At 53.6% G+C, this 23,056-nt stretch overlaps 1 protein-coding gene and 2 long non-coding RNA genes across 5 annotated transcripts in view; 1 reads left to right on the forward strand and 2 right to left on the reverse strand.

Moving 5' to 3' along the window:
• Nucleotides 1-5,698: 5,698 nt before the first annotated feature.
• Nucleotides 5,699-13,562, reverse strand: LOC133260252 (uncharacterized). 2 transcript variants are annotated; one of them, XR_009740703.1, is made up of 2 exons: nucleotides 10,055-13,562; nucleotides 5,699-7,225 (listed from the first exon to the last, which is right to left on the reverse strand). It is a non-coding gene; the product is annotated as an uncharacterized LOC133260252 (long non-coding RNA). The 2 variants fall into 2 exon arrangements; XR_009740704.1 differs by having other exon boundaries at nucleotides 7,439-13,562.
• Nucleotides 13,563-18,255: 4,693 nt separating this feature from the next.
• LY6E (lymphocyte antigen 6 family member E) lies at nucleotides 18,256-22,855 on the reverse strand. 2 transcript variants are annotated; one of them, XM_061438402.1, is made up of 4 exons: nucleotides 22,030-22,225; nucleotides 19,569-19,737; nucleotides 19,174-19,293; nucleotides 18,256-19,089 (listed from the first exon to the last, which is right to left on the reverse strand). In XM_061438402.1, the coding sequence occupies exons 2-4, from the start codon at nucleotides 19,618-19,620 to the stop codon at nucleotides 18,869-18,871; spliced, it is 393 nt and encodes a 130-aa protein (XP_061294386.1). In that variant the 5' UTR covers nucleotides 19,621-19,737; nucleotides 22,030-22,225; the 3' UTR covers nucleotides 18,256-18,868. The 2 variants fall into 2 exon arrangements, with proteins under 2 accessions (XP_061294386.1, XP_061294385.1); XM_061438401.1 differs by lacking the exons at nucleotides 18,256-19,089; nucleotides 19,174-19,293 and having other exon boundaries at nucleotides 19,622-19,737; nucleotides 22,030-22,855.
• LOC133260254 (uncharacterized) overlaps nucleotides 19,918-23,056 on the forward strand; it is a 54,360-nt gene continuing 51,221 nt past the window's right edge. The window contains exons 1-2 of the long non-coding RNA XR_009740705.1: nucleotides 19,918-20,430; nucleotides 20,571-21,470. This is a non-coding gene — a long non-coding RNA (uncharacterized LOC133260254). The remainder of the gene's footprint in view (nucleotides 20,431-20,570; nucleotides 21,471-23,056) is intronic.

Genomic DNA, 23,056 nt, shown 5'->3' on the forward strand with positions numbered 1-23,056 from the left:
GATGTGGAAACTTGGCAGCAAGCATTGGCTCAACAATGAAATCTACTAGTTCTATTCTGACAATTTCTAACTCTCCAAGAGGCTCTATACTATTTGAATATCGTAAGCTTCCCGTGCCTCTAGCGGCTGGGAGACTAAACAATCGTATGCATAGCTGTAGGAGTCCGGGTAAACCTGTCAGGCAAGTTAGAGAGCCATCTGAGGGATTTGTGAATTAAAATACTCTTGTCACGCCCAGGAACTTTATTAACTGGAGCTGTAAGTTAACTCTTTTTCAGAGGGAGAGATGGTGGTGGGGGATAGCCCCCTGTAAAGTCAGAGGTGTAGGTGAGAGCACAAAGCAGTAAAGTAGGCAGACTCTGGTTTTGGGGTAAACGCTCAGGCAGGCCCAGAGGGGCACCCCTCGAGTTCTGGCTTGCCTTACCCACCAGAACTCTCCCACATAACCTTGTTATGGGTGGGGACTCCTGTGCTGGCTCCCGGCAGATATGGTGGTGGTGCAGGGACTCGCCAGAGTGGGGAGCCCCTGCACCCCTTCTCTTCTAGGCGCCTGTGACACCCTCGGGGGGGGTGGAGGGCGGGACTCTGCCCATTCCTCTGGGGAGAAGCAGCCAAGGATGCCAATGAGCTGCCAAGAGCTGCCTCCTTCCTCCTACCCCACTCCAGGGATTAATGAGAGGAGGGGTCAGACCCTCTCTGGGTTCAGTAGGATGAGAGCCGCCGAGACCCACCCTACTGGTAGCGACAAAATAGGTGATTAAATAGTTAATCCCACTAGGGGATTGTAAGTAGAAAAATGTGGTGGTGGTTTAGTTGCTAAGTCGTGTCCGACTCTTGTGACCCCATGGACTGTAGCTCACAAGCCTCCTCTGTCCATGGGGTTCTCCAGGCAAGAAGACTAGAGTGGGTTGCTATTTCCTTCTCCAGGGGATCTTCCTGACCCAGGAATCGAACTGGGGTCCCCTGCATTGCAGGCAGATTCTTCACTGTCTGAGCTATGAGGGAAGCCCAGAAAAATATGGCAGACCCCTATAGGTTAATGATCACTCGAGAAAGTAGGTTTGCTTAACCGCAAAACCAAGCAGGCTTGCTTAACAACAAAACCATGCCACAGAAGGACGAGACCTGCCCCCATACGATAAAACGATGGCAGCATGAGACCCACGTCCAGCCCAGTGAGCTCAGTACGTTATGATCCCAGGACATGGTCTCTGAACACATAAAAAACAAGAATTCGTGGACCTAGCTTGACCACAGGGGCAAGAAAACTCCCCTGCTCAAGCTGGAGGAGGAGTTGATGATAGAAGCAGGAAGTCTACTCAAAAGAAAGAAGATTTTCTCCCCCACCCCACTTTCCCTTTGGTTATAAAACTGTAGCCCACTAAGTTCTTGGGGTATGGCATTTCTTGCCTGCCTCCTTGTAAGCCTCACAAATGTCCTATTCTAGTAAATCACGTATCTACCACTTTACTCTCACTGAATCTCTTTACTGAGACATAAGAGACTGTGGTACTGGAGCTCTTCGGAGTCCCCCTGAAATGACACTGTTGTGGAATCCAGAGCCACAAAACACGCCTCGGAGGACACTCAGGGCAGTGGAGTACAGTTTACTACGCCAGCAGGTCCAACGGGGATCAGTTCCCAACAAGGATCCTGATGTTTCTGAGAGGCCCCGTTTCATACCCCCCACTATGTGACTGGTTACATGTTAGCAACCTCTTTGTTGCGTGTGATTGAGTTTTACAGCAAGTAGGTGCTGGGAGAACAAACGATTAAGGTTAAAGGGGGGACAATGACTATACACCAGGGGGTATCTCCGCGGTTAACCTAACAGGCAGCCTGGCCTCCACTAGTCTCCCTTTGTCACGTGTAGGGAGGGAGGCCTCCAGGAGACCTGGTTTTCACTAGCAACGGTGTCCTCACTCTTGGGCAGGGTTCAGGCCCAGGTCACATCCTGTCTTTAAGATGGATGACAGGCTTCAAGATGCAGTGTCTCCTGCTTTCCTCACACGGGCCCCAACACCACCATATATAGGTTTCACTTCCAGCCTCTGAGCCCCTCTCCTGCCCACCCCCAGCCCAGGCCTGGGGGGCTATCCACGTTCCAAGTCCTGACCCTGGGACCTAGTGTGTGTGTGTGTGTGTGTGTGTTAGGGGGTGGTGGGGAGGGGGCCCCAAATGAAAACCGGGCCTGGGGGCTGGCAGAGCTCAGGGCCATTTTCCCAGGGAGAGCCAATCCCAGGCTCAAGTGCCTGCTCCTCTGGCCACCTGTGTCCCCAGTGGCTTCTTCGGCTCCCTATGCAGGCCCGAGGTGGGGGGGGGGCTGTCAGCAGAGGACCTGAGGGTTGAGGGACAGGCAAAGGGGGTGGTCCTGGGGGGACGACCCCTCCAGCCCTCAGGAGGAAGCCAGCTATTAGAAGTGTTACCAGGTCCAAGCTCCCTCTGCTCACTGCACAACAGGCCAATGAATCCGAGGTGTTGAGGCAAGGAAAACGACTTTACTCGGAAAGCCAGCTGACAGGAAAAATGGCAGGCTAGCACCTCAAGATAACCATCTTATTGGGGTCTGGATGCCAGGTTCTTTTATAGATCAGAGGGAAAGAAGCAATAATGAACTAAAGTCAAAAGGCAGAGCAGAGAGGGAGAGGCAGTGGGGAAGTAAAGGGAAAGGGTCTTCAGCCCTGTGAAACAGCTCCAAGGGAATGGCCTGCCTTTGGAAGGGGTGTGTTAATCTCTGTTATTTACAGATGAGCAGGGTCAGATTCTCTCTCCTGCTGCTGCTGCTGCTAAGTCGCTTCTGTCGTGTCTGACTCTGTGCGACCCCATAGACGGCAGCCCACCAGACTCCGCTGTCCCTGGGATTCTCCAGGCAAGAATACTGGAGTGGGTTGCCATTTCCTTCTCAAGCTGAACAAAGGTACTTCAGTTTACAGTTGGGCAGGGGGTCAGGGTCCTCCAGGCAAGCCATTAAGTATCATTATAATAACAAAAGCAACAAAATCAAGTCAAAGAAACAGTTTCCAACGTGGAGTCAGAATGGCAACCCACTCCAGTTTTCTTGCCTGGAGAATCCCATAGACGGAGGAGCTTGGTGGGCTACAGTCCACGGGTCGCAAACAGCTGGACACGATTGAGTGACTTCACTCTCACTTTCACTTCACTTTCAGCAACAGAATCCAGATTGCCAGGAGAAATGTCAATAACCTCAGATATGCAGATGACACCACCCTTAAAGCAGAAAGTGAGGGGGAACTAAAGAGCCTCTTGATGAAAGTGAAAGAGAAGAGTGAAAAAGCCGGCTTAAAACCCAACATTCAAATAAAGGAAGCTCAAGGCATCCGGTCCTGTTAGGTAGTTCAGTTCAGTCGCTCAGTTGTGTCCGACTCTTTGCGACCCCATGAATCGCAGCACGCCAGGCCTCCCTGTCCATCACCAACTCCCGGAGTTCACTCAGACTCATATCCATCGAGTCAGTGATGCCATCCAGCCATCTCATCCTCTGTCGTCCTCTTCTCCTCCTGCCCCAATCCCTCCCAGCATCAGAGTCTTTTCCAATGAGTCAACTCTTCGCATGAGGTGGCCAAAGTACTGGAATTTCAGCTTCAGCATCATTCCTTCCAAAGAAATCCCAGGGCTGATCTCCTTCAGAATGGACTGGTTGGATCTCCTTGCAGTCCAAGGGACTCTCAAGAGTCTTCTCCAACACCACAGTTCAAAAGCATCAATTCTTCGGGCTCAGCCTTCTTCACAGTCCAACTCTCACATCCATACATGACCACTGGAAAAACCATAGCCTTGACTAGACAGACCTTTGTTGGCAAAGTAATGTCTCTGCTTTTGAATACACTATCTAGGTTGGTCATAACTTTCCTTCCAAGGAGTAAGCGTCTTTTAATTTCATGGCTGCAGTCACCATCTGCAGTGATTTTGGAGCCCCCCAAAATAAATTCTGACACTGTTTCCACTGTTTCCCCATCTATTTCCCATGAAGTGATGGGACCAGATGCCATGATCTTAGTTTTATGAATGCTGAGTTTAAGCCAACTTTTTCCACTCTCCTCTTTCAGTTTCATCAAGAGGCTTTTTAGTTCCTCTTCACTTTCTGCCATAAGGGTGGTGTTGTTAGCAGAAGCACACTGATTGAAACTGCCCACCCTGGCCAGGCACCATAGTAACCATTTGCATGAGTTGTTTTAGGACAAGAGATCCTGATAAGGAATACAGAACTAATAAGCTACCACCAACCGGAAGAGTTCGGGAAAGGTCAGAAGGAGACACCGCGTGTCCGTCCATTTCCCAGAATCCCTTTCACTAGCATCCATCTTGGCTGAGCCATGCGTGCGCCACCAGGAAAGACTCTGAATTAGAATGATTGGCCAAAGACCACCCGGAAACTAATCCCATCACCATAAAACCCGAGACTGCGAGCCACGCGTTAGAGCACTTCTCCTGGGTTCCCTTACCCTACTGCTCTCCCCCCGGGTGCCCTTTCCCAATAAAATCTCTTGCTTTGTCAGCAGATGTGTCTCCTTGGACAATTCATTTCCGAGTGTTAGACAAGAGCCCAGTTTCAGGCCCTGGAAGGGGTCTGCCTTCCTGCAACAGAGTCATCTGCATATCTGACGTTATTGTTATTTCTCCCAGCAATCTTGATTCCAGCTTGTGCTTCTTCCAGCCCAGCGTTTCTCATAATGTACTCTGCATATAAGTTAAATAAGCAGGGTGATAATATACAGCCTTGACGTACTCCTTTTCCTATTTGGAACCAGTTGCTGCTAAGTCATTTCAGTCATGTCCGACTCTGTGCGACTCCATAGACGGCAGCCACCAGGCTCCCCCGTCCCTGGGATTCTCCAGGCAAGAACACTGGAGTGGGTTGCCATTTCCTCCTCCAGTGCATGAAAGTGAAAAGTGAAAGTGAAGTCGCTCAGTCGTGTCCGACTCTAGCAATCCCATGGACTGCAGCCTACCAGGTTCCTCCGTCCATGGGATTTTCCAGGCAAAAGTACTGAAGTGGGTGCCATTGCCTTCTCCAATTGGAACCAGTTAGAATAGGGAAAAAGAGTCCAGAATGGTGGTGGCTAAAAGATAAGGAAGAGAAAAGCCCGAGAAAATAGAACAAAGGAAGGTCCGAGGACTGGAGTGAGGACCTCAGGTAAAACAAACACTCCTGGCTGGCCCAATTTACATAGGACAGGCCCGGGGGAGAGAAAGAGGAGCCAAAGCTTTCCACCACCACCTCCCATGCCGCCCCCGCGCTCTGGGGTGCTCTTCCGTTTGCATCTCTAGGTCGACATGCCCTCACGCCTCAAAGATGGATTTTCCTGCTATTATCTAAATAAAATAGAGCTGTAACACTGAGCTGTAACACTGATTTGTCTAAGAGCTATAACACAGTCCATTCAAGACCTGAGAGCTATAACACGGTCTGTCTAAGACCTGAGAGCTATGACATGCAGAGGAGAGCTTTAATGTCCATCACTCCAAATCTTTGTTGTGACAAGACAGAACCGAGGAGCATATACTCGCATGACAGCCCCATCACTTCACAGCACATAGATGGGGAAACAATGAAAATAGTGACAGACATTATTTTCTCAGGCTCCAAATTCACTGCAGATGGTGATTGCAGCCATGAAATTAGAAGATGCTGGCTGTAGCTATGCGTTCCGGGAAACAAACTCACTCAGAAGGACAATGCAGATAGTGGAGTGCAGTTTATTACACCGGTGGGTCCAAGGCAGTCTCCTCTTAGCCAAGGACCCCGACCAGTTTTTTGTGAAAACCTTATATACCCTAAGTGTACGTGCCCAAACCCACCTCTCCAAATTCCCTGAAACTAGTCTGAACAAAGGAAAAGAAAGATACAATCAATGTTAACCCGTGATTCATTTGCTTAAAGCCTAGGTAGTTAACAGTGGACAATTATCAATAGGCCTGTGGTCATATCCCAATTAACATAATGGAATTTACCACTTTGTTCTGATATAGAGATAATTAGCATATTCTTTTAGACAATGGAGAGTCCAAGTACAAGTCCTGAGGCTCTTTTATCCGGGGGTCTGGTTTTCCATTGGTATGCCATTTCTATAGACACCGGGCACAAAGTTCAGAGTCCATTGAGAGGGCGACCATGCGTGTAGCCTAATGTTCACAGCCTGGCCTAAGGTGGAGTCCAGCTATGTCTGTTTCCTTCTTCATTCCCCTCTCTTGATGCTCTTAACTCATATTATGAGCATCATTCATAAGGATATATTGAATACATTGTAAAATCCAGGATCCACAAAGCAGAACTATCAAGGCAACTATAACAATGGTAAATATAGTTTTCCACCAATCGCCCTTCACCCAAGATAGGACCGAAGTCCAGAAAGGAATGTTTTCATTTGACATTGCTTTTACCTGGTTTTTCATGTCATCTAAAGCAGTTGATACATTGTCAGATAAGTCAGGAATGCATACACAACATTCAACCTTAATTATAGCCCAGGTCCCTCCTTGAGGAGCTGTGAGTATGTCCAAAGCCATTCTATTTTGAATTACTGCTTTTCTTATTTGGATTTGCTCTTCATTTAAGGCTTGGATGGCTTTTGTTCTATCTAGGAGGGCCTGTTTTGTGAAATTAGTCAAGGCCTCTACTTTAATCATAATATCTGTTGTCCTAATAGAGGGTATGAATAAGGCAGCAATATACTCATACCATTGAAACACAGATCTTGTCCACCTAGCATGTAAATAAGGTAGATTTACCAGAGGTTGTTGTAGGTTAGGCTTTTGTTACACTGGCATTTATATCAAATGTAACCCTATGACCCGAGTCTATTGACTGTAGGTCTGGCTTACACCCAGAGAGCAAGGAGAGGTTATGATTGTGTCCCAGAGAAGAGCAGAGTGGTTTAAAATCTCCTTGGCGGAGCGGTGACAGCCACCAGGGAAGTCCATCCATCACAGACAGAGGCATAACCCCACACAACAGTGGAGGTATTGTGGAAGTTGGCGTAGGAATGTGCTCGTTGATGAGGCCAAGCAGCAGGAGTTGATTGTGTGGCTTCATCCTGAAGGGGATCGTCCAGGATCTTTTTTTTCCTTCTTATTAAGGATGGTCTTCGTCTTTCGAGGGTCAGCGGGGTCCCTCTGTGCAGTCCACTCAGCGTTTTTGGGTCTGCATGGTATGTTCTCTTCAGCCTCGTGTGATGGATCCACGGGGCAATACCTGCAACTTTAACTGCAGTAGGGGTAGTTAGAATAACATAAAGGCCCTTTCACCAAGGGGCTAGTAAATCATGTTTCCAATCTTTGACCCATACTTGGTCACCAAGCCACTAATCTCATGAATCTGTTCCCCAAGGGGGAACGGCACCCTTTCTTGTACAAACTTAGTTACCCAATTTATTACCTTACCCACTTCCGTCTTCTGTGAAATCCTATCCCCCCTTACCTGAGGCAAATTTGTTGACACCTCTTTTATTATGGGAGGGGGCCTCCCATTCACAGTTTCGTATGGAGAATAGCCTTGGGACCGTGGGGTCATCCTGAGTCTGAGCAGAGCCCTTGGAAGCAAGTCCACCCAGGAGCAATCAGTTTCTATGATCCACTTGGAGAGTCTCTTTAAGTGTCCAGTTGGTTCATTCCACCGTCTCAGAACTCTGGGCCTATGTGCAGTGTGCAGTTTCCATCTTATGTTTAAACTTTTGTTTACTTGTTGTACTACTGCTGCTGCTGCTGCTGCTAAGTCGCTTCAGTCGTGTCCGACTCTGTGCGACCCCATAGATGGCAGTCCACCAGGCTCCCCCGACCCTGGGATTCTCCAGGCAAGAACACTGGAGTGGGTTGCCATTTCCTTCTTCAATGCATGAAAATGAAAAGTGAAAGTGAAGTCGCTCAGTCATGTCCGACCCTCAGTGACCCCATGGAGTCAGCTACAAAAGCCAGGCCATTGTCTGATCCAATACTGGTAGGAAATCCAAATCTGGGAACTATTTCGCTAAGCAGGCACTGGGCTACTTCTGATGTTCTTTCAGTCCAAATACGAAAAGCTCCTACCCATCCCAAGAATGTACATACCACGACCAGCAGGCAATGGTAGTGTCGGTGAGGTTTCATTTCGGTGAAGTCCACTCCCAGGTGTTCAAAGGGCAGCGTGCCTTTCAGCTGAATACCCGGAGGTTTTTGTCTGTGCCGAGAGGCAGCATTGACCTGTGGGCAGGCGGCATGGCCTAGGTGGGTCGCTTGGTGTGTTTGGCTTACCAGAGTGTGTGCCAGCTCCTCCGGGACCAATAATTTGCCACTTGGCAATTCCTACCATCCCTTTTCAGTCTGGATGGCCCCTTCCGCTTTGGCTAACCTGACAGCCACTGTCCTTGTTTTATCAGGCTAGTGCCATCAGTATACAGGACCCAACTAGGGTCTGGACCCTTGTGTTCTTCTTTAAAACAAACCCCAGATACCTTACCTCCTCCTTGTAGATCTGTGCCTTCTTCTTTGACACCCAGTAACCCACTCCAGTGTTATTACCTGGAGAATCCCAAGGACGGGTGAGCCTGGTGGGCTGCCGTCTATGGGGTCGCACAGAGTCGGATACAACTGAAGTGACTTAGCAGCAGCAGCAACCTGCTTCCATCAGCAGCTGGAGCAGTGTTTTTGTCCCTTCCCAACATTTTTCCTTGGTCTTGGCAGCCAGCAGCAGGTCATCCACGTATTGTAGGAGCCAAGATCCATACTCTTTTGGATGGAATGAGTCCAGGTCAGAAGCCAAGGCTTCCCCAAAGATGGCTGGGGAGTTCTTAAACCCTTGTGGGGGAGTCCAGGTGAGCTATTGTTTGGTGCCCCTGACTGGATCTTCCCATTCAAAGGCAAAGATGGGCTGGGGCAAGGTGTAAGCAGAAGAAGGCATCCTTGAGGTCTAGGCGAGTATAAACTTTAGTCCTCGGTGGGAGGAGGCTAAGTAAGGTGTAGGGGTTTGGAACAGTGGGGTGTAAAGTCACAGTAGCCTGGTTGACTCGCCTGAGATCCTGTACAGGCCTATAGTCCTGTCCTCCTTCCTTTCTGACTGGCAGGATCGGAGTATTCCAAGCTGACTGGCACTCTACTAGAATGCCCACTTGTTTCAATCTATTGGTGTGGGGTAGTATGCTGGCCCAGGCCTCTATCGGTAGCGGGTACTGGCGCTTTCTAACCGGGATGGTGCCTGGTTTGAGTTCTACTTTCACTGGGGCTTGATGTTTAGCCAGCCTGGGGGGAGGGGGGGGTGTCTTCCGCCCAGACCTCAAGGAATAATTGAGTTAGTTCTCTATCATGCTCTTCCAGCCCACCCAGTTCTTCCCTTGGAAGCTCATGCAACCTCCACTCATCTTGGGGTGGTACTGAGAAAGCAAATAAGTCACAGTGTTCATCTGGAAGGTGGGCCTCTCCTCAGGGGAGAAAGTCACTTGTGCTCCTAGTTTGGAGAGCAAGTCTCTTCCCAACAGGCGTACTGGGCACCCAGGAATGTAGAGGAATTCATGAATCACTTGGTGCCCCTCCCGCCCCCGCCATATGACAGTTTCTGGGCTGGCAAACCGATTTAATCATCTCTTCTCCCGATACCCCAGTTACAGCAGTAGTCTTTGCGGACAGTGGTGCCACGGGTTTTGTTACTACCGACAGTTCTGCTCCTGTATCCACCATGAAGCCAATGTTTTTGTCCCCCACTTTTAAGGTTACCATGGGCTCTCGGGGACGGCAGCCCTATTTACTTTCCAAGTCAGCAAGCCCCACAGCTGTGGGAGCTTCCTTCCTTGCCTTAGGGCATTCATTCTTCCAGTGGGCAAAACCTCAGCACCAGGCACACTGGTTTGGCTGTAACGGGGCCCAGGGCCTCCGTTGGGACCGGTTGAAGGACTGTCCTGTCCCTGGGGCAGAGGAGGTTTTCCAGAGGGCCCAATATTGACTTTCCCAGAGCAGCAGCTAGCATTGCAAATCTCTTGTGTGTTCTCTTTTGTTCCCTCTGGCTCTCCGGCAGAGCGCAGGCTCTGCTTAATTCCAAGGTCTCCCTCCCCTGCCTGTCAGTACTCACTGGGAGAGGAGGGTATAACTTGGGCGGCTCGGCTGGAGCCGGATCCTGGAAGTGTTGGTCAGAGGCTTCTGCCACCAGGATCGGAGCCCGCCGAGGTGGAGGCTCTACAACCTCTAGGAGAGCTGGCGGAGGAGCCGCGGCTGCTGCAGGAACTTCACCTGGCCCTGGATTGGGCATTAAGGCGGCCTCCGGTCCTGGTGGAGCACAGGGCCCGTGGGTGCGTCCAGTACGGGGGAGAGGCAGGTCATCCTTGTCCAAATCCTGCCAGATCCCAGAGGGAGAAGGGGGATCGGCGTGTCTTCACCTGCCAGTCAGCAAGGCCGAACCAGAACACCATGTGGTCCACGACTATTTCTCCCTTAAAGTCCGTTCTGCCTTGGTGGTCTTGATCAGGTGCGGATGAAAACATAGATGGGTTAAATATCCCATGTCCCAGGCCGTCTCCGGAAAAGCCAATTCATGCTCACTTATGTATCCCCCTCCTTCTAGCCTGAGAATTCCGAGGGGGTCAAGAATTTCACAGCAGACGGGACACGTCCTGCGGGAGGGCAGAATATGAGCATACAAGGGAAAGTTTCCTATTCTAAAAATCCCCTGGCTATCGCTGGTAATAATTTTCCCTGAGATGGCGTGGACACACCTCCTAAATTACCTTTGCAAATTCCCTTCCTAAGCCCTAGCACACTCGTGGCCCTGTGTACCAAGCAATCGCCCTCTGCCTATTCCAGGTCCCTGTGGGTCTGTGCTCCTTCTAGTTCCTCCCAGGGGGGTGATCAGGCCCCCTCTTCCACCCTGCCGGGTGGGTTCCTCCTCACCTGAGTGCTCAGTTTCCCTGCTGCCATCCACTACCTGCTAACGTGAAAGGTCCAGCCGTTGAGACCCAGAATCCTTCCAGAAGGGCGAGGCGTCTTCCCCCCTCTAGAAGATTCAAGCTGCAAGGCCTCAGAGTAGTCTCAAATGGGACTTGTCTCCTCAAAGTGAGGAGTTTCCCGGCCAATGCACCAAATGTTGTAGCCACGCGTTCCGGGAAACAAACTCACTCAGAAGGACAATGCAAATGGTGGAGTGCAGTTTATCACACCAGCGGGCCCAAGGCAGAATCTCCTCTTAGCCAAGGACCCCGACCAGTTTTTGTGAAAATCTTATGTACCCTAAGTGTACGTGCCCAAACCCACCTCCCCAAATTCCTTGAAACTAGTCTGGACAAGGTTAAAGAGAGATACGATCAAAGTTAACCCATGATTCATTTGTCACAAGACTAGATAAAGAGTGGACATTTACCAATAGGCCTGTGGTCATATCCCGATAAACATAATGGAATTTACCACTTTGTTCTGTTACAGAGATAATTAGGATATTCTTTTAGGCAACGGAGAGTCCAAGTCCAAGTCCTGAGGCTCTTTTATCCGGGGGTCTGGTTTTCCATTGGTATGCCATTTCTTTTTTTCTTTTTTAAAATTTTATTTATTTATTGGCCACACTGCGCGACATGTGGGATCTTAGCTCCCCGACCTGGGATCAAACCTGTGCCGCCTGCACTGGAAGCCCAGACTCCTAGCCTCCGGACCACCAGGCGAGTCCCTGGCATGCCATTTCTATAGACACCGGGCACAAAGTTCAGAGTCCATTGGGAGGGTGACCATGCGTGTAGCCTAATGTTCGCAGCCTGGCCTAAGATGGAGTCCAGATCTGTCTGTTTCCTCCTTCACTATGGCCAACCTAGACAGCATATTAAAAAGCAGCGACATTACTTCGATGGACCTTCGGGCTAACCCATGTCCCAGCAGCTCCCATACCTAGCGCACCCCTCATCCGCACTTGGCACCCAGACCTTAAATGCGTTCCTCCCCGGGACTGTCACAGGTTTCTCCAGGGGGCTGTCCTCCCACAGTGCACCCTCTGCTCAGGTTTCTTGTTCAGTCCCTCAGTCGTGTGGGACTCTTTGAGACCCCATGGACTGCAGCACCGCAGGCTTCCTTGTCCATCACCAACTCCTGGAGCCGGCTCAAGCTCATGTGCACTGAGTTGGTGATGCCATCCAACCATCTCATCCTCTGTCGTCTCCTTCTCCTCCTGCCTTCAGTCCTTCCAAGCATCAGGGTCTTTTCTGCTGAGGTTATTTCCTTTTTGTTCAGGGGTCCTAGAAAGTGCCCGTGGTCGGGGTTCAGAGAGGGGAGTCCCACTATGCTGTGGCTCAGTCACCAGCCCAGGGGACGGTCTGGTGTGTCCCACCCTGCCTGCCCCAGACCGAGGGGAGCCAGGCAGGGACCAGAGGAACTCTGAAAGCTAGGGCAGAGCAAAGTCAGGTCCAGCCATAGCTGCTGGACATCCAGGGTCATGAGACAGCCCGCGAGTGAGAGGCCCTAGCCATCGGGTTGGGCCCTTGGAAGTCACAGGCAAGCAGCAGCAAGGCAATGCAGGTGATGCTAAGATTGGGGAGGAGGGGGCGCCGAGTCCTCCCTGGCCTGGGCCGTGGGCACCAAACAGGCATCATGAGAGGAAGCCAGATGCTGGGCAGGACTGTCCGCCTCCCTGGGCCAGCGGGTTCAGGACTCCCTGGGAGGGGCAGGCGAGGGGGCGGGGCCGGACCGGATGGAGCTGAGTTTGGCCGCAGGGAAACGCAGGCATCACACGGGTTCCTGGGCGCTGAGACTGGGGAATCTGGACACCCGACCAGAGTGTGCCTGGACTGGACAGCGCTGCGCCTGGGCAGATGCCGGTGGGGGTGGGGTGGCGGAGAGAGAGTCCTGAGCAGAGCACGAGAGATGCCCCCCTTTCCCCTCCCCTCCCCTTCCGCTCCTGGGGCTCCCTTGCCCCTCCCCTTCCCACCTGCCCTCTCTCGGGCTGTAGGAAATGGAAACTCAAAGCCCTGTGCTCCTCCTCCCGCCCCTGCCCCGCCCAGCCCCACGCAGCCTCCCTCTGCTCCTGCAGAGTCTGGGCCACCTAGCCTCCCCCAACACAGGGGAGGGGCAGCAGGAATCGAGAGAACCGTCAGCTGCTCCCAGGAGGTCTCCAAGGGTCACAGTCACCAGGAGGCTTCGAGGCTCTGAGCCCTGCTTTTCATCTCTCTGTGTAGTTGTGGGTAGAGTAATAACAGACTATTATCACCTGCAAAATAGTCTGCACAGAGATGAAAGCTGAGGTTAGCATGCGTGGGAATAGAGCATTGGTTACACAGCTGTCCTTCCACTGCCGTCTGCCCCTGGGCTCCCGGTGTCCCCTGACTGTGATGGTCACGTCCAGCTGGGCATCTTCCTCTGGCCTGGCCTGTGTTTCAGGACTCAGTCGAGTGTGGGGTCTTCAGTGCAGAAAGAATCCAGCGGGAGGCAGAGGGACAGGAAGGGCAAAGGCTTGTTAGTGTGGGCCACTGGGCGGGGCACTGCCATCAGAGCTGGGTAGGCTACATTGTTTATAATGTAGAAGAAGTTGGGAAGGGAAAAAAGACCATCTTCTTACTCATTCTTGAGTAGATGTCAAACTTTCCTCATCAGCTCCTCCTCCACGTCTGGCAGGGAAGTCTTCTTGTTTCTACATCGTTGAACTGGGATTGTCCTGGTGCTATGGAAATGTGCAAAAAGGCCAAAAAGGCGGTCACTGTCAACTACAAATTGGCACTTGCCGTCTCCAAAGATTGAAGCATGTGCTGCTGCGGCTGCTGACCTCCAACACTCCCTGAAGGAGTTTACATTGGAGATCAAGAATGAGGCATTCTGTACCCTCGGGAAATTGGCACTTCTTCAGTAAGATGTTTTCAGGAGCTGATATTATCAACCCAATTCTTGCATCTCCTCATATCTGGAAAAGCACTAAATTCCCTTATGGTGACATCTGCTTCTCATGACTAGCGAAACCTGCAAAAATATGTGCTTGATTGCAGGAACTCCCTTTCACCAAAATCACATATATATTGATCTTTCCCCACCTGCCTCTTTGGAGCAGTCTCTCAGAGCTCTCTGAGGTGCTGTCTCCTGGGGTGCAGTCCTCATTTTGCCCCAAATAAAACTTCACTTGAAACTCTCACGTTGCGCATTGTTTTAAAGTCGATTTAACAGGATGTGAGTCTCATTTCACCATCGTCTGGGGACATGCCTTGTGTTTCTGTTGTGTGGTTTTTTGCTAAGCAAGCCTGCTTTCTTGAGTGATCATTAACTTACAGAGGTCTTCCATACTTTTTTCTTTACTTATGATCCCTTAGTGGGAGTAACTATTTAATCACCTGCTTCATTTCTTCACTCTGTCCCTGTCACCACCACTGCCCAGCCTTGCTGGTCTCAAAACAGGAGGGAAGTGGGCAGGGCACAAGCTTTAAAAGGATGATACAGCCCAAAGTGAAAGTGTTAGTCGCTCAGTCGTGTCTGACTCTTTGGGACCCTGTGGACTGTAGCCCACCAGACTTCTCTGCCCATGGGATTCTCCAGGCAAGAATGCAGGAGTGGGTTGCCATACCCTTCTCCAGGGGATCTTCCCAACCCAAGGATAGAACCTGAGTCTCTTACATCTCCTGCATTGGCAAGTGGGTTGTTTACCACTAGTGGCACCTGGGAAGCCCTACAGAACTCAAAGACATATTATCATGTATTTCCCCCGAGGAGGAACCAGGGCCCTGCTTTGTATTATCACTGCACTCGTTTGCCTGCTTTTCCTCTGTCCCAGCATCCCTTTGTCCCCTGAAGATCACTGATTACTGACCATGTTCAAGGGCAAGCGCTGTGGCCAGGCTTAGATCACAAAATGGCTTTTCTTATGTCAAGAAAGCCATTCCTGACTCTTTCTCCAGGGACTCCCTAACCTACCTGCTTACACAGTTTCAGTCTTCTTCTGGGACTTTGCTGAGGACTCTATCCTGGGAGATGGCCTCTCAGTAGCTCTGAGGAAATGTTCTGAAAAGGTAGAGGAGAAGTAGGATCTACATGAATTTTTTTGATTGGTAAATACAGGTAGTCAAGTGTTGTTGTTCAGTCACTCAGTCGTGTCTGACTGTTTGCAACCCACGGACTGTAGACCGCCAGGCTCCTCTGTCCATCGGATGCTCCAGGCAAGCACAGTGGAGTGGGCTGCCATTGCCTTTTACATATACCTACTAGCAGGCTGCTAATTAGAGAAAGGAAATGTCTCAAAACTCGGAGAGTGGCACCAGGCCCCTCACCCACAACGTGCATTGAGATAACATTGCCACCAGGTGAGTCATCCTGGGCCATTAAACGATTGATACGAATCTTGAAGAAAGGCAGATTTCCATACAAATATATGGTTTCATTAACATAGATTAGGAGAACATTTGTATGAGTAAAACATACTGGTTTGTTGAGTCATTATTGGTTCTGAGTCTTAGGTGGAACTGACTCGAAGAGAGTCTAGGGTAAATACATAGTTTATTAACATAGCTTAACATAGCTTAAGGAAAACATTTCCATAAGAAAAAGCATTGGTTAGCTCAAGGTTTGAGAAAAGTTCAGTTCAGTTGGAACCAGGTATCATCATGGCAACACAGAATTTAAAAATAAACCCCCTTTTAATTTTGTACAGAGAAGGGAAAAATTGACACTTGTAGTTTGTTTCCTCCTGCTGCTTAAGAGAGAGATGAAAATGTCTGATACTTGGGGCCTATTTCCTCCAGGCCCCCGGACTTCCTGCCTGTGACCCTCACACCCGTCCTTCACTATCTCCCGGAGCTCATCCAATGAGTCGGTGATGCCATCCAACCATCTCGTCCTCTGTCATCCCCTTTTCCTGCCCTCAATCTTTCCCAGCATTAGGGGCCTTCCCAACGAGTCGGCTCTTCGCACCAGGTAGCTTACAGCTAACCACAAAAGACAGACATCTCATGTTAATGATTTTAGTGCTTTCTATGTATGGGAAGTAGCACAAGCTGGAATCAAGATTGCCGGGAGAAATATCAATAACCTCAGATATGCAGATGACACTACCCTTATGGCAGAAAGTAAAGAGGAACTAAAAAGCCTCTTGATGAAAGTGAAAGTGGAGAGTGAAAAAGTTGGCTTAAAGCTCAACATTCAGAAAACGAAGATCATGGCATCCGGTCCCATCACTTTATGGGAAATAGATGGGGAAACAGTGGAAACAGTGTCAGACTTTATTTTTTGGGCTCCAAAATCACTGCAGATGGTGACTGCAGCCATGAAATTAAAAGACGCTTACTCCTTGGAAGGAAAGTTATGACCAACCTAGATAGCGTATTCAAAAGCAGAGACATTACTTTGCCAACAAAGGTCCATCTAGCCAAGGCTATGGTTTTTCCAGTGGTCATGTATGGATGTGAGAGTTGGACTGTGAAGAAGGCTGAGCAGGAAGAATTGATGCTTTTGAACTGTGGTGCTGGAGAAGACTCTTGAGAGTCCCTTGGACTGCAAGGAGATCCAACCAGTCCATTCTGAAGGAGATCAGCCCTGGGATTTCTTTGTAAGGAATGATGCTAAAGCTGAAACTCCAGTACTTTGGCCACCTCATGTGAAGAGTTGACTCATTGGAAGACTCTGATGCTGGGAGGGATTGGGGGCAGGAGGAGAAGGGGACGACAGAGGATAAGATGGCTGGATGGCATCACTGACTTGATGGACGTGAGTCTGGGTGAACTCCAGGAGTTGGTGATGGACAGGCAGGCCTGGTGTGCTGTGATTCATGGGGTCGCAAAGACTCGGACACTACTGAGCGACTGAACTGAACTGATGTATGGGAAGATGCAAGAATTGGGGGTCATTGAAATTTTTCTTTAGACCCACATCTCAGCTATCTAGGGGCGCACGTCCAAAACACAGAAGGCTTCTTCCTGTTCTCCCCACTGGATGGCTGCAATGGGCTGCAATTTAATCCTTGTGGAACTGGACTCGTGGGGAGCAGTATTCTGGTTTTGCTTTTTTTTTGGCCGCACTGCGTAGCATGTGAAATCTTGGTTCCCCAACCAAGGATCAAACCCATGCCCCTTGCAGTTATGTGCAGTCTCCACCACTGAACCACCAGGGAAGTCCTTGAGCTTTCTGCTTTTAGGACTCAGGACTCCAGGGGTAACCAGCATTCCTGGAGGACACTCTGATTTTTTCTCCTTTGTTTCTTGTTTTGGTTTTTAATGCTGGTCTGACCCCTAAATGAATCTCAATATTTTTATCACCCCAGTCTCGACCAGACTGCTGTAATGTGCTTCTAGATCCTTCCACAATACATAGGCTGGGCCTGGATCTCCTTCCCCTCCCCATCCTGCTGGACCACCCCGATTTCTCAGGGCAGACTCCTCCTGCCCTTCCCTGGAGCTCTATCATCGCCTTGGTGCTCAATCTCAAGTGTTGGCTGGAGTCTTCCTTGGTGGCAACGAGGACACTGCCCTCGTGGGCGTCATAGGGCCCGTCTGTGCTGAGCTGCTCACCTGCCCCTGTGACCAAGGCCCAGGACATGGGCCAGAATCCGAGCCCTGCAGTGACCACTGCCCTGCCCTGCTGCACAGTGGTCCTTGGACTTTGGACCCAAGCACATAGGAGCTTCTGGCCGGCCCAGGCCAAGCTCTGCTGCGCTCACTCCCGCCACCCGGCAGTCCTGGATCCACTGCTCCTGGGCCACCAGCCTAATCAAAGAATCCCCTTGGCTTAGAACTCAGGCCCCACTGCAGACCCTGGAGGTCCAAGGCTGGCCGAAGACCACAGTGGGGCTTGCCGGGGAGTAGGCATGAGCAGGGAGGGCTGCCGCCCAGGGAGCAGCACCTCAACCCTTCTGCAGGGGAGTCCCTCCCACACGCCCTTGGGACAGGGGCCTTGCTCCCCCTTACTCAGCTCCTGTGTGCCTCCCCCGACCCGTCCATGCTGTGTGTCCTTTGCAGCCCGACTGGCCCAGATAGCCCTGCCCAAGTCCCAGAAAGTGCGGGGCTGTCTCCTCCCTTCCAATCCCATCCCTCCCTTTGCAGGGTCCTGCCTCCTACCTAGAACTGGGCTACCACCTCCCTTGCCCTGCCCCAGTCTCCCTGTCCACTCCAGTCCTGTCCTGAGGATCAAATGATCCCACCCAGCTGAGGGCAGCTAGCTGTGAACTTGGGTGACCCGGCTCCCCCAGGGCCTCCAAGTGGGCTTCAGGGTGGGGCCCCATCACAGGGAACCGTCAGACCCCTCTACACCTGAGGCTCTGGAGCTCTGCTGCCCCCCTCACTAGGACCCCGACGGGAGGGGTGGTCTCAGGCTGAGGGCCACAGCAGAGCCAGAAAAGGTGGAAACATGTTTATTTGAGGCAGCGAAGCAGCAGGAGTGTGGGGTGGAGGGAGGGGGTGGGCAGCTGTGGGATCTGGGGCAGGAACAGATTCCTGGGTCAGTAGCCTAGACCTGGGAACAGGGGAAGCCCTGTCTCCCCAAAGGCCACCCTCTAAGTGAGTGAAATACAAGGACATGTGCAGAGATACCAGGGACTGGGGCTCTGTGCTGGTGCTTGGGGCTCCAGACACGCTTCTGACCCCCACCCCTCCCCCAAACACACTCACACACGCCCATGGGCACATGGACCACACACCTGTTTACACGGCACATCTTCTGCACTTGGGGGCAGGGAGGGCCTGGGATTAGGAGCCCCCTCTCAGCATGTCCCTGGGACTCGGTTCTGACTCCCGAATCCTCAGGCTCCGTTCCCAGGTCCCCGTGGCAAGGCTGACCTGGAGGTAGGGGGAGCTGACAGGTGTGGGTACAGGGGGCCAGGCCTGCCTGTGGGGACCCAGGGCTGAGAAGGTGGGACTAGTAGGGTGAGGAGTCAGAGGCGGCGGCTTTGAGAACCTCTTGGGTCTGGGCTTTCCTTCCTTCCTGAGTTTTGGGAGCCGGGGCTGGGCAGTCAGGGTCCAAACCGCAGCAGAGCCACCAGCAGGCTGAGCAGGAGCCCCAGGCCCAGCACCAGGGTGCTGGCCCGCGGCCCGCGGCCCGCCGCGCTGATGTTGCACAGGAAGCTCTGGCAGCAGGACGTATCCATGGACGCCACGCCGAAGTTGAGGCTTGTGGAGCCGCAGATCGGGGAGCAGAACTTGTACAGGGAGTAGCCCAAGTCCACCACGTTCTCTGTGCCACCAGAAACGAGACTGTGAGTGGAGGAGGGGTCAGGGGGCTTGGGGGTGAGCCTGGCCACCCAGCACCCGCACTCACTGAGGCCAGCGGATGCAGAGACCGTCACACAGTAACTGTCAGTGTTGGAGCAGATGGTCGGCTTCAGGCAATACCAGTTGCTTTGCACATTCTGGCAGGTGAAGCACACCAGGGAGTGGGCTGCAGGGGAGGGATGCAGTCTCATGCCGGGGAGTCCTCCGGTGCCCCCTCCCGGCCCCGACCCAGAGGCTTGAGGACACCCCCTCTTGCGCAGGCACTGATGGGGCCCCTATGGTACGTGGGGCCCAGGCTGGAGACCTGGAAGGACAAGGACACCAGACCCTGGCCCTGGAGGGGTTCCAGCAATGTCCAAGTGTCGGGGCAGGGGAGGCAGTGAGTGGCACCAGTGACACGGCCACGGCCAGCTTGGAGGCCCGGGGCCCGGGGCACCTCACCTCGCTCCACGCCCAGGAGGGCAGCCAGCAGCAACGGCAGAAAGACCTTCATTCTGGAGGGACAGGCGTCTGGCTGGGCTCTCAGGAAGCTGCAGTCAGCCTTGTTCCAATGAGATGGCGTGCTGGGGGGCGGGCCTTGCTTCTCCCAATGGGGTCCGAGCTGTTGGCCCTGGGGGAACAGTTGGCAACCCCACTTTGTAGATGGGGGGGTGGGAGGTGCCAGAAACAAGGCCAGAGTACAGATGGTCTTTCTGCTCCATTCTGAACCCACCCCTCACTCAGCGCAGACTCCTGGCTGAGACCCTTCCCCAAGTCTGTGGCACTTGTTGCTGGGGGAGGAGGGCTAGAGGTCAGATAAGGGAACTCATTAGGGTTTTCAGAATCTCCCAGAAAGGCAGGCCAAGGGAGTGGGCCCTGCCTATGGTCCTGGCAGCGTGGGTGAGACAGGCTAGGACCTGGGATCCTCTACCAGAATGCTTGCACCTGGACAAACGTCCCAGTGAGCAACACAATACAAAGAAACTGTAAGTGACTAAAAATAACAATGCCTATGCACACCTTGGGCAAAAGGATACAAGAAGTCACAAACAAACTACATTTTTGAGGTGCTGGGAGAACAAGCAGGGCGGTGCTCAGGACCCCCCCACAGCACCACCGAGCAGTGGGACCGACCACCTAAACTACGCCTCCAGCTTCCCTCCACAGACCCGCCCCTGTTGTCTCTCCATTTCAGGACGGAAGCAGCTCCTCTCCGGGAGTGGGTGAGGGTACCTGCTTCTTGCTTTTGCTTCCTTGTGCTGCAGTTTCAGCACCTATAAAGGCTTGTTTGGAATTTTTGTCTGGTCTCTTATCAATTTCTCGAGTTCAAGGGCCCTGGAGGGACGGTGGGTGGTAATATTCTGCATCCAGAACTTTCCATGGGACCAGCGCCATGCCTGCCATGGAGTCCCAGAGCTGAGCTGGGAGCACAGGGCTTATCTAGCTGAGCATCCGCCCAGGCAGCTTCAGTGCTGGGGGAGCCTGTTCAGGGCTCTCCCATTTGTCCAGGGGCAGCACTGAAGACAAGGACCCCAGAAGCATCTGCTGCTCTTGGTGGCTGGAGGGGGGCTCAGGGGGACCCAGCAGTGTGCCACCAGTCACCCCAGTGGGAATAGGCCCAGGCTCAGGCGGACGGGGGTGAGCCCCTGGGGGCTGGCCAGAACACTCCTTTGGGCAAAGATCCTTAGCAGGGGGTGGAGAAAGCTCTCAGAATGCGACCAGCTGGGGTTCTGGACTTCTGTTTCAGGCATGGTGTGGGAGGAGCAGTCTGGTGCTTTCTGCAGGGGAGAGCTGTGGGTGGGGGAGGGCACTAGTTCCTAGGCACTGGGAGGAAGGAGAATGCCAAGGAGAAGACAGATTTTGGGAGGGGCTGGTGAAGACCCGGAGAATGGGCTTCAGGTCTCTCATGCCCAGCTCTGGGCAAGGCCTGACGTCCTGGGGCACAGAGAAGGAGCCGCAGATGTCCAAGAACAGCGCCAAGCCCCCCTGGGGCCTGTGCCCGGATGCAGGCAGTTCAGGGAGGAAGGAGTCTCGGTCTCCTCCTCCATAAAGTGAGAATCCCGCCGGAGGAGCTCCGAGCGGTCCTGAAGGAAGTTCTGGTGCCCACAGCCGCCGGCCCCGGCTGGCACGGCCAGCATCATCACTGACTGCTGCCAGGTTCCTCCTCCCCGCAAGCAGGCTGAGTCCAGGCATTGGACACTAACGCATCCACACTAGTGGGGTCAAGCGGAAGGGAGCCCTGAGAGGAGCCAGTGGGTTTGGGGGGGGTGGGGTTCGGCCAATCGCGGGCTGTGCACTTCTCTGCCAGGCGCACGGACCGGGCTGACCTCTGGCGAAGCCTGGCACTCTGAGCCGGCAAGAGAGGTAGGAGCTGGTCCTGGGCCCCAGGGAAGGAAGGGCGGCCCAGCGCAGGGAGTGGGCTCCTAGGCATCTCCAGTGCTTGCATAATTTATGCCAAGCAAGGTGCTTTCACCTCTTCCAGTGGCAGGCTCCCGTCCCGTGGTCACCCTCCGGGGCTATTAACTCTCTCCTTCCTGCCAGCCGCCAAGATCCCAGCTCTCTCAAGTCTGGAAGGCTGACTCTCCCCAGTTTCCACGTGAGGGGTCGTGGGGGAACCTAGAGTTGGGCGATGGGCCCCCGGCGCCTGCGCAACCCTGGACTACCCAGCCCCGGAGGGCGCCCGCTGCAGTCTCCGTGCTCTCCCGCCTTCGTCCGTCGGAAATATTGGGGAGGGCCGGGGAGCGGGGAGGCCAGGCGGGCAGGCGAGCCCTGGGGCCGGGCTGCTCGCAACCCCGACCCCCAGCCTCCCTCCCGCAGGTTCCTCCCGCCTGCCCAGCGCCCCACTCGCCCGCTCCCCCTCCGCGCCGGGGAGGGCCCCATACCCGCGCCCACGCCCGCCGGGGTCGGCCGGGCCCTGACTTACCGCCAGCGGACGCAGGTCCCCGGCCTGGCGGCGCAGCCCAAACTGCCCCGGAGCGGGAGCCCGCAGCAGCCCTCAGTCGCGGCCGGAGAGGCGGCGCTCGAGCGCGAGAGGCGCGGCTTGCGGCCCAGGCCCCGCCCGCCGGCCCCGCTCCCCCGCGCAGCGCCAGCCGCCGCGGTTCAGTCTGGTCCCCCGGGGAGGGGGCGGGGGCGTTGCGCGCACTCCCGGCAGCCCGGGCAGGGGTGGGGGAGGCCCACAGGTGGCCCGACACTTTTCCGGTGGAACACGGGGGAGGGGAGGCGGCCAAGGAGGCCGAGGCGGCGGTGCCCAGAACCCCTTTTTCAGAGTCGGGTGCGGGCGGCCAGGAGGCTGATAGGAGGCCTTCCCCGCGCCGGCCGTCAGCCGTCCCATGGTGGGGGGAGGTGACAGGATGAGGATCCAGGGGTGGAGGAGGGGGTTTCGGGGCGGTGGTTGTGCACCACAGTGCGGACCGGCTGGAGATCCCGGCCGCACCGGCGTCTAAACCCTCCGCCCAGGAGGACTCATGAGCCCCCTGGGTGCTCCGCTGCAGCCGGCTGGGGTGGGTTGGGTCCCAAAGCCAGCCAAACCTGACCCTCCCAGCGGAGCCCAGAGGCCCCCGGCCATCCTTAGTGAAGCGGGCTCTCCTGGGTTTGGCGTCACTGCCTTTCTGGTGTTCGGTCTCCGGTGCCATTAACTGCCTTTCCTTCAACAACCGTTCATGGAGCATCCCCGGTGTGCGGCTCTGGCCTGGCCTGACGCCTCCCGGGCCTGTGAGCCAGGCCAGCTTCTGCCGTTGCCCCCGCCCTGCTCCTGCTTGTCCCTGGTGGGGATGGAGACCCGAACCGCCTGCCTGCCTGCACTGGGGCTGCCAGGTGGAGCCCCCCCAGGAGTCATACTTCTTACTTTCGCAGCACATTTCCTGTTGGAGCTGTTTTGGTTTTTTTTTCCTTGCACCCTTTCTGGGTGACGTTTGTGGTGACGGGGTTGGGGGTGGGGGTAGGGCACAGGA

The sequence above is a fragment of the Bos javanicus genome, chromosome 14, assembly GCF_032452875.1.
Source record: "Bos javanicus breed banteng chromosome 14, ARS-OSU_banteng_1.0, whole genome shotgun sequence".
Classification (NCBI taxonomy): Eukaryota; Metazoa; Chordata; class Mammalia; order Artiodactyla; family Bovidae; genus Bos; species Bos javanicus.